The following is a 17,853-nucleotide window of genomic DNA, read 5'->3' on the forward strand; positions in this document are numbered from 1 at the left end:
CACACTCGAGTAGTACCAGAAGGCTACACCCCAACTACTGTTGTTGGCTAGTGTAAACATGTGACTTTTGCATGTTGACCAGAATGTAGTCTAAGCCTGCACAAAAGGTTGAGCAAAGGTCATTTCAAAGTTGTGTAAAGGACATGTTGACTAATTTTTAACCTCATATGAATTCATCTCCAGCACCGTACAAGTGTCTACATATGTGAACATTGTGTATTTATACGTTCTTCTGGTTAAAACGATAAGAAGAAATGCTCAAAATCAAGTAGGATTACATGAAGAAAAAAAACATTTTCAAAACCTGCAAACTGTTCTAGCCAGGGAGAGGGCATGTTCCTTCTCCCCAAATCCCCATGAGTCTCATAGTGTTTGAAAATCACTGTTTTTAAAATGCTTTTACTTTTAGTTACATCATTACTTTTTAACACTAAATTTCATTTTCACATATGGAGACACTGGTGTGGTGCTGGAGATAAAGAATTTGAGGTTGAAAAGTGATGGAATGTCCCTTTAAATACTACAATTGGTGACAATTTGTTCATGGTTCATTCATTCACAACATAAAAGTACTTAAATGCCATAATATCATTGGATGGTTAATACATGGTTAATAAAGTATTCACAGTATTTATAGTGAATGCATAGTACATGTATATTTTTGTTCAACAGTGTTGGTGATTATGGTTTTTCTGTATTCATAAACAGACCAACACATCAGTCTCAAATAACACATCAGCCTCAAATAACCTGTGAATGAAAGTCATTTGTTTAGATAGAAAAAGTCAAACTGGATTAATAGTCTATTGAAGAAGTGACAATATGTATACTTCAATATGAGGCTGTTTTTCCTTGTCATTATAGAATTCCATTACCATTGTATTTAAAAAGACCATTTGCACAGAGTCAATGAGAGGGGCTGTAGTAATTGGCACCAGCCGGAAACCAAACATGCCCCATTTGGCTAGCCAGTTGAATGCCATTGGTCTATTAGGCAACTCATTTGCATAAATCAAGGTTTATAGGTCAATGCTCTCTTTGGACTGTATCCAATCTAGTTGGTCGTGGCAAGCGAGCTCAACATCACAACAAGTTTACTTCCAGCTCGTTTTCTTTATTACGTTTTATTTCGTCATCTTCATTGACCTTTAAAATGGGATTCTGCTGGATTCGAGGAGTTGGAGAGTGCGTGGTGCTTGCTGTTCTGTTCTACTCGGTTCAGTCTACAACTACGAGGTACTACACGTATGAAGAGGATGCGCCCGGGACAGAGATTGGAAATCTGTCTCAGGATTTAAAGATAGACCCAGCAGAGGACCCTGGAACATCTTTCCGCTTCATGCAGGAGACCAATTCGTCTGTGATTCAAATGAGGGAGATTGATGGACTTTTAGCAGTTGGGGAAACGATTGACCGAGAGCATCTCTGCCCAAGGTTCCCGCGATGCTTTGTCACCTTCGACATAGTTGCCTTCTCCAAAGAAAAGTTTCAGCTCATCCACGTGGAGATCGAGGTAAAGGACATCAATGATAACTCACCCCACTTCCTCCACAAAGAGACGACCCTTGAGATATCCGAGAATGTTCAGGTGGACTCACGATTCCCGTTGGACATCGCTGTTGACCATGATGTCGGCAATAACTACATCCAACGTTACCATATCTCTCCCTCCAGCCATTTCATAGTTGATGTGCGCAGCAGGGAGGATGGGGTGAAGTATGCTGAACTTGTGCTTGTGAAAGCAATGGACAGAGAGGTTGAAGATTCCTACACAATTGAAGTGACCGCAACAGATGGGGGAGAGCCACCCAGATCCGGATCAATGACTGTTCATATCAAAGTGCTGGATTTTAATGACAACAGCCCAACGTTTGAGCACAACTCACTAAAAGTTGAACTTTATGAGGATTCACCCATAGGTTACCAAGTGCTGAAAGTGCATGCGTTTGACCCAGATGCTGGCATCAATGGCGAGGTAGTGTATGGATTTGTAGAAGACACGTCATCTGAAGCAGTGCGCATTTTTAATGTAGACCGAATTTCCGGTGCTGTGACTTTAAAAACATTGGTTGATTATGAGAAGCAGAGGTCTTATGAATTGAACATTAAAGCATCCGATTTAGGCACAAATTCTATTCCATCGACCTGCAAAGTTGTTGTGGATGTTGTAGATGTAAATGATAACGCACCAGAAATCACTATCAAGCCAATGACCTCGACTAGTGATGGTGTAGCTTACATCACGGAGGCCGCAGCGGAGGAAAGTTTTGTTGCGCTGATCAGCACCTCGGACAGTGACTCTGGCTCGAACGGTTACGTGCGCAGCAGCCTACACGGCCACGATCATTTCAAGCTGCAACAGGCCTACGGGGACACTTTTATGATTGTAACAACCACCACTTTAGATAGAGAGAAGATCCCAGAGTATAACCTCACTGTAGTGGCTGAAGACCTCGGAACACCACCTTTCAAAACAGTGAAGCAGTATACCATCAGAGTGACCGACGAGAACGACAACGCCCCCCTCTTCAGTAAATCCATTTATGAAGTTTCTGTCCTGGAAAATAATATCCCTGGGTCATATATAACTACTGTTGTAGCACGTGACCTTGACATGGGTAAAAATGCCAAAGTATCATACAAACTAATTGATTCAGATGTTGTGGGTGAGGCCTCCATTTTGACTTATGTGTCTATAGACCCAATGTCAGGGTCATTGTATAGTCTGAGATCTTTTGATTTTGAAACCGTCCAACAGATTGAATTAACCATCCAGGCTGATGACAAGGGATCACCTCAGCTGTCAAGCACATCCATGATCAGAATCAAAGTTGTTGATCAGAACGACAACTATCCCTATTTCACCTTTCCTGTTATGCTGAATGACTCTGCTGAAGTTCCTCTTCCTGTCAATGCACCACTGGGGTACCTGGCCCTATGGGTCAAGGGCCAGGATGAGGATGAGGGCATGAATGGTGAGCTCAGCTTCAGAATCGTACAAGGTGACTCTAACCTATTTTCAATCAATAAAGACACTGGAGAAATAGCTCTAAAACAGGGGCTGGCCTCTGCGATTGGAAATGTTTTGGAAATCAAAATTGCAGTGAGTGACAATGGGAGATCCCCCCTCTCCAGCAGTGCCACCATTCGCTTTGTTGTCACAGATTCGCAGCTCTCAGACGACCAAGTTGTCATTGTACTACGTTCAACTGATGAGGAAGACGCAGGCTTGGATGTTTCAGTAGTAGTTATCATAATGCTCGGCGGGGGTTGTGCTCTGCTGCTGATTGCCATAGTGATTGTTGTTATCACATGCAAGTTGAATCAAGGAGGGAAGGATCAAGACTCCAAGAGAGACGTGTCTCACGTCCTGTTTGACTCCAGGCATCATCCCAGGCTCAACTCTGCAGAACCCAACATGTACGGTGGACCAAGGGGTTTCCTCAATGAAAGGACCTCTTCATCTCTTGATGAGTCCAGCCTGTATGAGGAGAAAAATGGAGACTTGGAGTCACAGGTGAGTGAAATATTTAATTCAGTTTCAGTTGTGTTTAAATACAACTGTACACATTCAAGTGTAGCACTACTCCTGATCCAAGTAGCTGAAATCATTTCCCATCCTCTTCTCTTGTGTTTGCTCTTTAGATGTTCCTGCCTCCTAAGCCTTTCCTACCAACATCTATGTGGCAAGGGGAAAAATACTGCCTGCAAATGAGGTAAGAATACCACCACATTGATCCTACTTGGCATGATGTGCTCTTTTATCACAATTATTATTTTCCATGAGAAATCATTTACATAACCATAATCATTTACACTGTAAGGTGCTTAACATTCCACATGCATACAGCAGATGTAGGATTTTAATTGAATCACTCTTAGAATTTTCCTGCTCAGCAGGACATGCAAACGTATAGTGCATTCCAGGTTTAAAAAGGCTTCTGAAGTGTGTAATTTCCACTTTAAAATGTCAGACTTGATTTGCCCTAACAAGAAATGTATCAACCACTACAAAAAATATATCCATTAATTATAATACAAAAAAATATAAAAATATGCACATCCAACTAATCAGGTGCAGGACAGAAGAACATATCGATCCAAGTTATATCATCGTCAGGTCATTAATTATAAACCACATTATAATTCACGTTTCCTGTTGTTGCAGGATAATTTTCCTGCTGTATTAAACTGGCTCAAATTAAGATCCTGTATCTGTACACGTGATTGCAGTTGTTGTCCGGAGAGAGGGGCTGGGTGGTGGAAGGCTTCATAAGAGGGGGGAAAAAGCACACATCAATAATCAGATACAGCGGTGCAGTGGCTAATGTTTGATTCTATTCGCAGTGGCATTGACCAGCAGAGCGTAAAGGACAGTGGCAAGGGAGACAGTGACTTCAATGACAGTGACTCTGACATCAGTGGGGATGGAGGCAAGAGGAACCTCACCACCTTCCAGCCCTGGGCCAAAAGTGAGTTTACTACCGTCACAATTTCATACCGAGATTTTAGAGTTCCTCATAGCAGAATGATGAAGATAATGGTTGGCATTTTTCTAGCACTCAAACTGCAGCGGGTTACATTGTGTGGGGATTACTCACCCCTTCCACCACCAGTGTAAAACCCACCTGGCTATGTAGCACGGCAACAATGAATGACTCTGTCACTATCATTCTTTACTCCTTGGGCTTGGAATGTAATTATGTATGCGTGTGTGTGTGTTCCATTTCAGGTTCCTTCCACGCCGCTAACACCCTCGCTGTGGATTGTCAAGGCACTTACTGTGTAATACCAACCCAAAGCTTCCAGGCCCCACTAGACAATACATACACAATTGGCTTTTCCCAAGCACCGGTCTACAACAATCCCCATGCCTATCCCCACTCCTGGAAAGACTTTGGCTACAGCACCAGCATTCCCAAAGCAAGAAACACCATGCAGACGTTCTCTCATCACACAGGTACACTCCCCTCTTACTTCGCCCATCAAACGAGACAATCTGCTGCCGGACTGGCTGAAATTCAGGAGCACAAACAAGATATTACTACAGTGGCAACCGTATCTGAAGTTGCCACCATTTTTTAAATATACTGCCAAGTGAAATATACAGATGGTTATTTATAGATACTGCAGTATTCACTAGATTTTACAGATACTGGTCAAACTGATAGACATATGGACATTTCACGTATGAAAAGGAAAGCAACTTGATGCATAATGAAAACAGCTGATGTATATTTTCTTTTATTCAATTGTGAACATGTAGGTTATGTGTATATATTGATATTCTTATAGTGTGAACATTTGTAAAAACATTGGTGTTTGTTTTATGAGTAAACACAATATTAAAACAATGAGAGATACAGTATGTGCATCATTGTTTATGAGATAAGACCCTTTCCCTGTCATCTTGTTTAGCTTTACTTTTTTTAGCTTGACTTTTCTCTTATGGTCACACACCAAGAACTTTACCCACTGGGCTTGACTTTCCCATTAACCCATATATATATATAGTGCCTTCAGAGTGTTTACACCCCTTGACTTTTTCCAAATTTTCTTGTGTTACCGCCATAATGTCAAAGTGGAATTATGTTTGTACAAATTTTTATAAATTAATAAAACATGAAAAGCTGAAATGCCTTGTGTCAATAGGTATTCAACCATTTTGTTATGGCAAGCCTAAATATGTTCAGGAGGAAAAATGTGCTTAGCACGTCACTTAATAAGTTCCATGGACTCACTATGTTTGCAATAGTGTTTAACATGATTTTTTTAATGACTACCTCATCTATGTACCACACACATGCAATTATCTGTAAGATCCCTCAGTCGAGTAGAGAATTTCAAAAGGTTTTAACCACAAAGACGAGAGAGGTTTTCCGATGCCTCGCAAAGAAGGGCACCCATTGGTAGATGGGTAAAAACAAAAAAAAGTAGACACTGAATATCCATTTGAGCATGGTGAAATTAATAATTACATTTTGGATGGTATGTCAATACACCTAGTCACTACAAAGATAGGCGTCCTTCCTAACTCAGTTGCCGGAGAAGAAGGAAACCGCTCAGGGATTTCACCATGAGGCCAATGGTGACTTTAAAACAGTAAATAGTTTAAGGGCTGTGATAGGCGAAAACTGAGAATGGCTCAACAACATTGTAGTTACTCCACAATACTAACCTAAATGACAGAGTGAAAAGAAGGAAGCCAGTACAAAATAAAAATATTACAAAACATACATCCTGTTTGCAACAAGGCACTAAAGTAAAACTGCAAAAATTGTGGCAAAGAAATTAACTCTATGTCCTGAATATAAAGCGCTATGTTTGGGACAAATCCAGCACAACACATCACTGAGTACCATTCTTCATATTTTCAAGCATGGTGATGGCTGCGTCATGTTATGGGTATGCTTGTAATCAGCAAGGTCTAGGGAGTTTTTTTTGAATAAAAATAAACAGAATAGAGCTAAGCACAGACAAATTCCTAGAGCAAAACCTGGTTCAATCTGCTTTCCAACAGACAATGGAAGACAAATTAATCTTTCTGCAAGACAAATGCCTAAAACACAAGGCCAAATATACTCATACCAAGACAACATTGAATGTTCCTGAGTGGCCTACTTACAGTTTTGACTTAAATCAGCTTGAAAAACTATGGCAAGACTTGAAAATGGCTGTCTAGCAATGATCAACAACCAACATGACAGAGTTTGAATAATTTTAAAAAGGAAAATGTGCAAACTCTTAGAGATTTACCCAAAAAGACTCACAGCTGTAATCATATGGGATTATAATGATGACAGAACTACATGATTTTGTATTTTGAATTTCATGGTCGCACATTGAGATTCATGGTTGCAGGAACGATTCGCAAATGTGTAGTTACATTTTGCAAGCTTGTATCATGATGTGTGAAAGATGGTCACAAACTTGTGAATTGACATTTGAATACATTCAATAAGATTTGCAAGTATAAGGTATTTTCAGAAGTCCATTTAGGAGTATGAATATACTGCTGTGAATCAAAAACACACTTGCAGATTTTGAACCTGCGTGTGCTCGGAGTTCTGTCACTGTTGTCATGTTACCAAGACATTCGTTACATGCTGACCACACCGCTCGGGTCGCGTGCGCGAGCATTGCAAAATAAAGCGTCTGTGTTGCCAAGCGCTAAAATAGAAGTCAGTTCTATTTGTGACGCTGAATGAGGTGCAAGTCCTGCCTCTACCATCTCCTCATTGGTTTATAGAAGCAGATACCAATGTGGCATCTCCTCATTGGTTATACCCATGTGGGGGATTTAAATATGAACTGAGGTCGGTCGGTTGTCGTGGTAATACTATGAAAGTTAGATGCCAATCGCCATATAAAGTCCAAAGAAGAAAAAGCCTGGAAGGAGGAGAGATGACTAGAAACGATTCGGTTGACCGATTTATGTGTGGATTAATTGTCGAAGTAAAGGACCTTCTGCTTTTCAGGTAAAATAACAACTCAACATTTATATCCCAGAACAAATTGGCTAGCAACAGCAATCTAGCTAAATAGGACAAATTAGCTAGCAACTGCAAGCTAGCTAGCTAAATTGCCATAAATGTTTAATGCTTTTCGAGCTGTTTGTTTTGATTTTCAACCTGCGTTTCGTGTTCGGTGTGGGGGGACAAAATATATTTGCGCAAGATGGCTTACGTGCGTGTATGGTCTGGGTATGGTGTAAACCTGTACAAATGTTTGTACATTTGTAGAAAGAGATTTGCAAGGGGCAGGATTTTTTACTCCTGACCAATCAGTTCCCTCTGCAACCGCCTAACCATTGGCTGGATTGCTCCATCAATTAAATCTCAGGAATTATCTCCCCACATGAGCAAAAGAGGATAAGGTAAATAAAAATAACAATTTTTAATTAAAAGTAATCAACTAAATTTATCTGTTTATCGATTTTTTTTGTTGTTGTTGTGAAAAGGCATGATAGTAGTTTACTTATTATGTGAAATATAATGGTACATTTCAGACGAACTCCAGACCAGCCATTGCATTGACAGCCGCTATTGTGTCAACTAGCTGGCCTCTGACATTCATCCTAGCTTTACTATCAACGGGCTAGCTTTATCAGGCATATTTAGATGCAAAGGGAAAACAAATATATTTGCTAGTTAGTTGATTAAGTTGATTATAAATGCAATTAGCTAGCTAGATAGCTAAATTTAAACTGCTGGGGAAAAGCTAGCAAGATAGCTAACTCCCAACATCATCACTGCAGTGTGGCTAATGGTAGCTATGTTTCTCGAAGAAAAAAAAAATATTTACTGTATTTGAAGCTATATTTTAAAGACGTGTTACTATCTTTTGAACACTTGTCTACTACTTAATTCCACTGCCTGTTTCTTGATTAATTGGGGAGTGAAAAAGTTGGCAAGAAAATGCCCCTCCCAATTTCACTGCAAATAGACTATTAGGCTGTTTGGGTATCACTTGGCTGATGTGCACATTTACATGAGTGTTTAATTAGCCTAGTTAGCCAAGTTACTGACTGACTAGGATTAATGTTATTCATGTTTTTGTTGTTATTGCATTTCAGGTGGAGAGGAAGTAAGATCAGCATGCTGCCAGACCACCAAATAATCCTTGAGGTATTACAGTCAATGCTAATGAACTGGATATTGTATTTGAATTGCACTTGTATGTCATTGACACTAACAAAATGGTTGGATTGTTCAGCTACGTTCAGTAAATGCTAACACGGCTTTGGTGGTGAAACGTACAAAATGCATTTCTCCCTATCAGGCCACTGCATGCTGTGACAGGGGCCTGGATAGTGACACACATCTTATTTAAGCTGCCTGCCTTCAGTGGTACCTTCCTTTTGGTGGGTCAGCAGGTAGCCTAGTTCTTAGAGCGTTGGGCCAGTAACCGAAAGGTTGCTAAATCAAATCCCTGAGCTGACAAGGTAAAAATCTGTCGTTCTGCCCCTGAACAAGGCAGTTCAACCCACTGTTCTTAGGCTGTCTTTGTAAATAAGAATTTGTTCTTAACTGACTTGCCTAGTTACATTTTTTTTAAATGATTACAGAAAGAGTCTCCTTATCCCTGTTTCGTAGCCATTTAACATGTACTGTATGTAAGCACTTAGATTCATAGAAACTGATACGAACACAAGAACTGACTTATATATATTTTTATGATTGGTCATAAGACCAATTTGTGAAACACAAATCAGACTTGGGCTGCCTATTTAAATATAGCCTATTTGTCCAATACTTCAGTCTTGTCTGGGATATACAGTACCAGTCAATACACCTACTTAATTCAATGGTTTCTTTGTTTTTTTTAAACTATTTTCTACGTTATCGAATAATAGTGAAGACATCAAAACTATGACATAACACATATGGAATCAGGTAGTAACCATATAAGTGTTAAACAAATCAAAATATATGTTATATTTTAGAGTCTTCAAAGTAGCCACCCTTGATGACAGCTTTGCACACTCTTGGCATTCTCTCAACCAGTTTCACCTGGAATGCTTTTCCAACAGTCTTGAAGGAGTTCCCACATGTGCTGAGCACTTGTTGGCTGCTTTTCCTTCACTCTGCAGTCCAACTCATCCCAAACCATTTCAAGTGGGTTGATGTCAGGTGATTGTGTAGGCCAGGTTATTTGATGCAGCACTCCATCACTTTTCTTCTTGGTCAAATAGCCCTTACACAGCCTGGAGGTGTGTTGGGTCATTGTCCTGTTTACAACACAAATGATAGTGGGACTAAGTGCAAACCGGCTGGGATGGCGTATCGCTGCAGAATGCTGTGGTAGCCATGCTGGTTAAGTTTGCCTTGAATTCAAAATATATCACAGACAGTGTCACCAGCAAAGCACCCCCACACCATCACACCTACTCCGCCATGCTTCACGGTGGGAACTACACATGCAGAGATCATCCGTTCACCTACTCTACTTCTCACAAAGACGCAGTGGTTGGAACCAAAAATCTCAAATTGGAACTCATTAGACCAAAGGACAGATTTCCACTGGTCTAATGTCCATTGCTCGTGTTTCTTGGCCCAAGCAAGGCTATTCTTCTCATTGGTGTCCTTTAGCGGTGGTTTCTTTGCAACAATTCGACCATGAAGGCCTGATTCACACAGTCTCCTCTGAACAGTTGATGTTGATATGTGTCTGTTACTTGAACTCTGTGAAGCATTTATTTGGGCTGCATTTTCTGAGGCTGCTAACTCTAATGAACTTATCCTTTGCAGCAAAGGTACCTCCGGGTCTTCCTTTCCTGTGCCGGTCCTCATGAGAGCCAGTTTCATCATAGCACTTCATGTTTTTTGCAACTGCACTCGAAGAAACTTTCAAAGTTCTTGAAATGTTTCAAATTAACTGACCTTCATGTCTTAAACTAATGATGGAATGTCATTTCTCTTTTCTTATTTGAGCTGTTCTTGCCATAATATCGACTTGGTCTTTTACCAAATAGAGCTATTTTCTGTATACCACCGCTACCTTGTCACAACACAACTGAATGACTCAAACGCATGAAGATGGAAAGAAATGCCACAAATGAACTTTTAACAAGGCACACCTGTCAATTGAAATGCATTCCAGGTGACTAACTCATAAAGCTGGTTGAGAGAATGCCAAGAGTGTGCAAAGCTGTCATCGAGGCAAAGGGTGGCTACTTTGAAGAATCTCAAAAATAAAATACATTTTGATTTGTTTAACACTTTTTTTGGTTCCTCCATGATTCCATATGTGTTATTTCATAGTTTTGATGTCTTCACTATTATTCTACAATGTAGAAAATAGTTGTTTTTTTTAACCTTCAATGAGTAGGTGTGTCCAAATGTTTGACTGGTACAGTATATTTTAGTTGGCACACCTGTGTGATGTCCTTTATGCATGAATAAAAATGTATTCACCCTGGATATGAGACTTGCATTGATTTTAGACCTTTTTTAATCATAAGCGCTAGGTGTTGTCTTGATGGAGAAAGTCTGAATGTTGTCAGATGTTTAAGTTACCGTAATAGTTAGTAAAAATGAGAACAGGCTAAGAAACAGTTATTGTTTTGTAACCTGTAAAAAAATGAACGAGTAGTTTATACAGAAATGTATTACATTTGGTGGTCATCCCCCAAATTTGACCATTTAAAGCCTTGATAGCTGCATCCTTCCTCAGGGAACTGTCAATCACTGACATGTTGCCAGGTTTTTGATGTTCTGCTCTAGAATTCCATGGCCCAGCATGCTCCCCTGGGAATAGAGGGAGGGGAGAGCATGATTTTGAGTGAGTACAGTAAATCCAATCCAACTAGTGGCCCTGGATAATATGCTATATGTCATCACACAGACAGACAACCATAGTGAAGGAGGTTAACATAGTGCATAAAGTATATACCACCAGCGGAGCTTACTTCTTTGTGCTCTGGAGAGTAGTTGATCTGAAGCCTCTGGAGGCCCTTGGAATATTCTCTGTAGCACCTGTAGAGAAATGGATAATGTACTGAATACTCTTGAAAGAGAGAGAGCGAGAGCAAGAGAGTTAACATTTACATTGTTGATTATTGAGGACAATAAGGGTGCTGTCCAATCAGTCAAATGGTTGAGTAAAAGACACAGCAACTCAATGGTTTTCAATAGGAGGAGTGTGTTGGGGGGGTGTGTTTCCCCACCAAACAGCTGTGTTGGACATGTGTTTCATGCATTTTGGTTTGAAGGTAGCCTTATTCTGCAGTTCAAGTTGTATCTTCATATCTTTCACTCCTCTGACTCCTAAGCCCCCACCACTGACCTCTCATTGGCCCAGAGCCTCTGGCAGAACCCTCTAATCAGTGTCTCTGACAGGGAGTTACTCCAGGAGTAGACATTTTTACAGTGCATATGTAAAAAGTATTCATGACTTACTGACACTGAAATGGAGAGCTCCATGTTCCTGCTCCATGTTCCTACGGGTAGCAACCATGCTCCATGTCCTGCCATCTCCACCAGGCTCCTGGAAATCAGATATCAAATCTGCATATATTTGAAAATAAAATAAAAATGTATTAGTCACATGCGTCGAATAGTGAAATTAAATGCTTACTTATGAACCCCTAACCAACAATGCAGTTTCAAAACAATATGGATAAGAATGAGAGATAAAAGTAACACGTAATTAAAGAGCAGCAGGAAAATAACAATAGCGAGACTATATACAGGGGGGTACCGATACATAGTCAATGTGCAGGGGAACTGATTAGTTGAGGTAGATTGTAGATGTAGGAAGAGTTATTAAAGTAACTCCTGCATAGATGACAACAGAGAGTAGCAGAGGTGTAAAGAGGGGGAGGGGGGCAATGCAAATAGTCTGGGTAGCTATTTGACCAGATGTTCAGGAGTCATGGCTTGGTGGTAGAAGCTGTTTAGAAGCCTCTTGGACCTAGACTTTAACGCGTGTCGTGCGGTAGCAGAGAGAACAGTCTATGACTAGGGTGGCTGGAGTCTTGGACAATTTTAGGGCCTTCCTATGACACCGCCTGGTATAGAGGTCCTGGATGTCAGTAATCTTGGCACCAGTGATGTACTGGGCCATTCGCACTACCCTCTGTAGTGCCTTGCGGTCGGAGGCCCAGCAGTTGCCATACCAGCCAGTGATGCAACTACTCAATGGTGCAGCTGTAGAACCTTTTGATGATCTGAGGACCCATGCCAAATCTTTTCAGTCTCCTGAGGGGAAATAGGTTTTGTGGTGAACACTACTGTCTGGGTGTGCTTGGACCGTGTTAGTTTGTTGGTGATGTGGACTCCAAGGAACTTGAAGCTCTCAACCTGCCTCACTGCAGCCCCGTCGATGAGAATGGGGGCGTGCTCGGTCCTCTTTTTCCTGTAGTTGACAATCATCTCCTCTTGATCACGTTGAGGGAGACGTTGTTGTCCTGGCAACACACGACCTGGTCTCTAACCTCCTTCCTATAGGCTGTCCCGTCGTTGCCGGTGATCAGGTTGTGACACTGTGTCATCGGCAAATTTAATGACGTGTTGGAGTCATGCCTGGCCGTGCAGTCATGAGTGAACAGGGAGTACAGGAGGGAAATGGACACTGTGTTGAGGATCAGCGTGGCAGATGTGTTGTTACCTACCCTTACCACCTTGGGGCGGCCCGTCAGGAAGTCCAGGATCCAGTTGCAAAGGGAGGTGTTTAGTCCCAGGGTCCTTAGCTTAGTGATGAGCTTGAAGGGCACTATTGTGTTCAACGCTGAGCTGTAGTCAATGAACAGCATTCTCACATAGGTGTTCCTTTTGTCCAGCTGGGAAAGGTGATCTGTTGGTGCGGTATGCAAATTGGAGTGGGTCTATGGTTTCTGGGATAATGGTGTTGATGTGAGCCATGACCAGCACTTCATGGCTAAAGATGTGAGTGCTACGGGTCGGTAGTCATTTAGGCAGGTTACCTTAGTGTTCTTGGGCACAGGCACTATGGTGGTCTGATTAAAACATGTTGGTATTACAGACTCTGAGAGGGAGAGGTTGAAAATGTCAGTGAAGACACTTGCCAGTTGGTCAGCTCATGCTCACAGTACACGTTCTGGTAATCCGTCTGGCCCTGCGGCCTTGTGAATGTTGACCTGTTTAAATGTCTTACTCACATCGGTTGCGGAGATCGTGATCACACAGTCATCCGGAGCAGCTGGTGCTCTCATGCATGTTTCAGTGTTATTTGCCTCAAAGCGACAATAGAAGTAGCTTAGCTCGTCTGGTAGGCTCGTGTCACTGGGCAGCTCTAGGCTGTGCTTCCCTTTGTAATCTGTAATGGTTTGCAAACCCTGCGTCAGAGCCGGTGTAGTACGATTCGATCTTAGGCCTGTATTGACGCTTTGCCTGTTTGTTGGTTCATTGGAGGGCATAGCAGGATTTATTATAAGCTTCCAGGTTAGAGTCCCGCTCCTTGAAAGTGGCAGCTCTACCCTTTAGCTCAGTGCGGATGCTGCCTGTAATCCATGGCTTCTGGTTGGGGTATGTACGTACAGTCACTTTGGGGATGACGTCATCGATGCACTTATTGATGAAGCCAATGACTAATATGGTGTACTCCTCAATGCCATCGGAGAAATCCCGGAACATATTCCAGTCTGTGCTAGTCTGTGCTAGTCCTGTAGCATCTACTTCGTCTGATCACTTTTTTATAGACTGAGTCACTGGTGCTTCCTGCTTTAATTTTTTATTTTTTCAATTTTAACCATCTTCCCTGTCCCTGCTGAAGAAAAGCAGGCCCAAACCATGATGCTGCCACCACCATGTTTGACAGTGGGGATGGTGTGTTCAGGGTGATGAGCTGTGTTGCTTTTACGCCAAACATAACGTTTTGCATTGTTGCCAAAAAGTTCAATTTTGGTTTCATCTGACCAGAGCACCTTCTTCCACATGTTTGGTGTGTCTCCCAGGTGGCTTGTGGCAAACTTTAAACAACACTTTTTATGGATATCTTTAAGAAATGGCTTTCTTCTTGCCACTCTTCCATAAAGGCCAGATTTGTGCAATATATGACTGATTGTTGTCCTATGGACAGAGTCTCCCACCTCAGCTGTAGATCTCTGCAATTCATCCAGAGTGATCATGGGCCTCTTGGCTGCATCTCTGATCAGTCTTCTCCTTGTATGAGCTGAAAGTTTAGAGGGACGGCCAGGTCTTGGTAGACTTGCAGTGGTCTGATACTCCTTTCATTTCAATATTATCGCTTGCACAGTGCTCCTTGGGATGTTTAAAGCTTGGGAAATCTTTTTGTATCCAAATCCGGCTTTAAACTTCTTCACAACAGTATCTCGGACCTGCCTGGTGTGTTCCTTGTTCTTCATGATGCTCTCTGCGCTTTTAACGGACCTCTGAGACTATCACAGTGCAGGTGCATTTATATGGAGACTTGATTTACACACAGGTGGATTGTATTTATCATCATTAGTCATTTAGGTCAACATTGGATCATTCAGAGATCCTCACTGAACTTCTGGAGAGAGTTTGCTGCACTGAAAGTAAAGGGGCTGAATAATTTTGCACGCCCAATTTTTTCAGTTTTTGATTTGTTAAAAAAGTTTGAAATATCCAATAAATGTCGTTCCACTAAATGTCGTTCCACAAAGTTCAAGGGGGCCGAATACTTTCGCAAGGCACTGTAGGTGCTTCAGAATTATTTTTCCTCGGGTTGCACATTTAATATGCTGTTAGAAATTTGGTAAAAAGGATTTAAGTTTCCCTGCATTGAAGTCACTGGCTACTAGGAACACCACCTCTGGGTGAGCGTGTTCTTGTGTGCTTATGGTGGAATACAGCTCATTCAATGCTGTCTTATTGCCAGCCTCTGACTGTGGTGGTATGTAAACAGCTACAAAAAATACAGATGAAAACTCTCTCGGTAGGTAGTGTGGTCTACAGCTTATCATGAGATACTCTACCTCAGGTGAACAATAGCTCTAGACTTCCTTAGATATCGTGCACCAGCTGTTATTTACACAAATACATAGTCCGCCGCCCCTTGTCTTACCAGACACTGCTGTTCTATCCTGCCGGTACATTGTATAACCAGCGAGCTGTATGTTGATATTGTCGTCGTTCAGCCACGACTCTGTGAAGCATAAGATGTTACAGTTTTTAATGTCCCGTTGGTAGTTTAATCATCCGTGTAACTCACCGATTTTATTCTCCAAGGATTTCACATTTGCGAGCATAAAGGAGGGAAGTGGGGGTTTATTCAATCGCCTGCGATATCTCAGGAGGCAGCCCACCCCTCTTTCTCCGCCTCCTCTTCACGCAGATCACGGAGATCAGGGCCTGTTCCCGAGGAAGCAGTAGGCTTGGAAGTCGTGGAAGGAAAAAAATTATTCTGCTTGTCCATGGTGAGTAATCACAGTACTGTTGTCTAAAAGTTATTTTCGGTCATAAGAGACGGTTTCGGCAACATTATGTACAAAATAAGTAAAATAATAAGTTACAAACAACGCAAATAAACAAACAAAAAAACACAATCGGCTGGTGGCATGTAAAACGTCTGCCTTCTTCTCCGGCGCCATCTTACAAATGGTAACTGTATTTAGTTAAATGAAGTCATGACAGCCGTAGGTACTTTACACTTCACTCACACCTCATTCCACTAATTGTGGTCTGAATTTAACAAAAACGTGCACAATGTTCAGTCCTCTGGGACAGAAATCACCCACATCTCTATTATTGAACGAGCTTCCCAAGTTACAAGTTTAGCTACAATTCTGCATGATAGCGAATAACATGTGTGAATCTGTTTCTATCTAACCTTGTGAATGAACACCAAGAACACAAGATGTTCCTGGTGGTTGGGCGGTTCCCAAGTTCTTTAGATCTGTCTGGGTGTTGGAGATGTGCTTCAAACTGAGGAAAAGAGTAGAGGGGGAAGAAATTAACCTCACTGCTCAAATTTCAGTGCTGATTGAAGTTGCTGAGAACCCCAACTACCTTGAACTAATGTGCCATAATTTTGTAAAAAGTTTTACATTTTCATAAGCTTCATCAAGTTGTCACTAGTTTACCTTTAGCTAGCTAATCTATTTGCATTGAAATTGAAGGGGGGAATTCTTCTTGACAACCTTTTCAGTCACCAATTAATCAATAAACAAGCAGTGGAATGCAGTTTGACAAGTGTTCTAAAGTCAGTAACAAGATGTGTGTCACCATCCAGGCCCTTGTCTCAGCATGCAGTGGCCTGATAAATACATGATGTACGTTTCACCATCAAAGCCGTGTTAGCATTTACTGCACGTTGCTGAACAATCCAACCATTTTCTCAGTGTCAGTGAAATATATGGGCAATTCAGATACAATATCCAGTTGACTGTAATACCTCTAGGGTCCTTTGGTGGTCTGCCAGCATCCTCCTTTCTAGTGATCTTACTCCCTCTCCACCTGAAATGCAATAACAACAAAAACATGAATAACAATCATTTGAATCAGTCAGTAACTTGGCTAACTAAGCTAATTAAACACTAAATGTGCACATCAGCCAAATGATACGCAACCAGCCTAATAGTCTATTTGCAGTTTTTCTTTGCAACTTTTCAGTCACCAATTAATAAAATAAACAGGCAATGGAATTAAGTAGTTTGACAAGTGTTCAAAAGTCAGAAACAAGTCTTTAACATATATTTTCGTTATTTTCTAGAAACCTAGCTAACATTAGCTACACTGCAGTGATGCTGGTGGGAGTTAGCTAGCTAGCTTTCCCCTAGCAGTTTCAATTTAGCTATCTAGCTAGCTAATGGCATAATGAACTTCATCAATCAGATGGTTAACTAACTAGCAAATATCTTTGTTTTCCCCTCACGCCTAAAGCTGCCTGATAAAGCCAGCCAGTTGATATTAAAGCTAGGATGAATGTCAGAGGCCAGCTAGCGAACACAATAGTGTCTGTCTGAAGTTTGTCTGATATGTACAATTATATTTCACATGATAAGCAAACTGTCATGCCTTTTCACAACAACAACAAATGGATAAACACCGATAAAAGGGACAATTACTTTCAAGTAGATCTTTCATTTAATTTACCTCATCCTCTCTTGCTCATGTAGGGAGATACTTCCTGCAATTTGATTGATGGAACAATCCAGGCAATGGTTAGGAGGTTGTGATTTTAGCAGTGGGAACTGATTGGTTAGAAGTAAAATGTCCTGCCCCCAGAGAGCAAATCACATTTTCACTTGCAAATCTCTTTCTACAAATGTACAAAACTTTGTACAGGCTTACGGACATACACGCGCATGCGGTTTGGTCAGCATGTTAGTATCTCTTGGTAACGTGACAACAGTGACAGAACTCCGATAGTGCACAGATTCAAAGTCTGCAAGTCTACTGTTGATTC

General features: G+C 41.3%; 2 protein-coding genes across 9 annotated transcripts; one reads left to right on the forward strand and one right to left on the reverse strand.

The window, feature by feature from the left end:
- The first annotated feature begins 795 nt into the window (after window positions 1–795).
- LOC110501406 (protocadherin-8-like) lies at window positions 796–5,636 on the forward strand. The gene is made up of 4 exons (XM_021578954.3): window positions 796–3,517; window positions 3,646–3,716; window positions 4,348–4,472; window positions 4,733–5,636. The coding sequence occupies exons 1-4, from the start codon at window positions 1,154–1,156 to the stop codon at window positions 5,083–5,085; spliced, it is 2,913 nt and encodes a 970-aa protein (XP_021434629.3). The 5' UTR covers window positions 796–1,153; the 3' UTR covers window positions 5,086–5,636.
- On the reverse strand, window positions 5,229–17,603 carry LOC149972809 (uncharacterized). 8 transcript variants are annotated; one of them, XR_016490733.1, is made up of 7 exons: window positions 17,541–17,603; window positions 16,840–16,901; window positions 16,276–16,370; window positions 15,658–15,819; window positions 11,901–11,988; window positions 11,411–11,477; window positions 5,229–11,249 (listed from the first exon to the last, which is right to left on the reverse strand). XR_016490733.1 is itself a non-coding variant. In XM_090216422.1 (7 exons), exons 4-7 carry the CDS (start codon window positions 15,539–15,541, stop codon window positions 11,222–11,224), a joined length of 234 nt encoding a protein of 77 aa, XP_090072548.1. In that variant the 5' UTR covers window positions 15,542–15,591; window positions 16,276–16,370; window positions 16,840–16,901; window positions 17,541–17,603; the 3' UTR covers window positions 5,229–11,221. The 8 variants fall into 8 exon arrangements, 6 of the variants coding, with proteins under 6 accessions (XP_090072548.1, XP_090072547.1, XP_090072543.1 ...); XM_090216422.1 differs by lacking the exon at window positions 15,658–15,819 and adding an exon at window positions 15,511–15,591 and having other exon boundaries at window positions 11,901–12,008; XM_090216421.1 differs by having other exon boundaries at window positions 11,901–12,008.
- Between the last annotated feature and the right edge of the window lie 250 nt (window positions 17,604–17,853).

Source organism: Oncorhynchus mykiss, chromosome 22 (genome assembly GCF_057628025.1).
Source record: "Oncorhynchus mykiss isolate SJ-2025 chromosome 22, ASM5762802v1, whole genome shotgun sequence".
Classification (NCBI taxonomy): domain Eukaryota; kingdom Metazoa; phylum Chordata; class Actinopteri; order Salmoniformes; family Salmonidae; genus Oncorhynchus; species Oncorhynchus mykiss.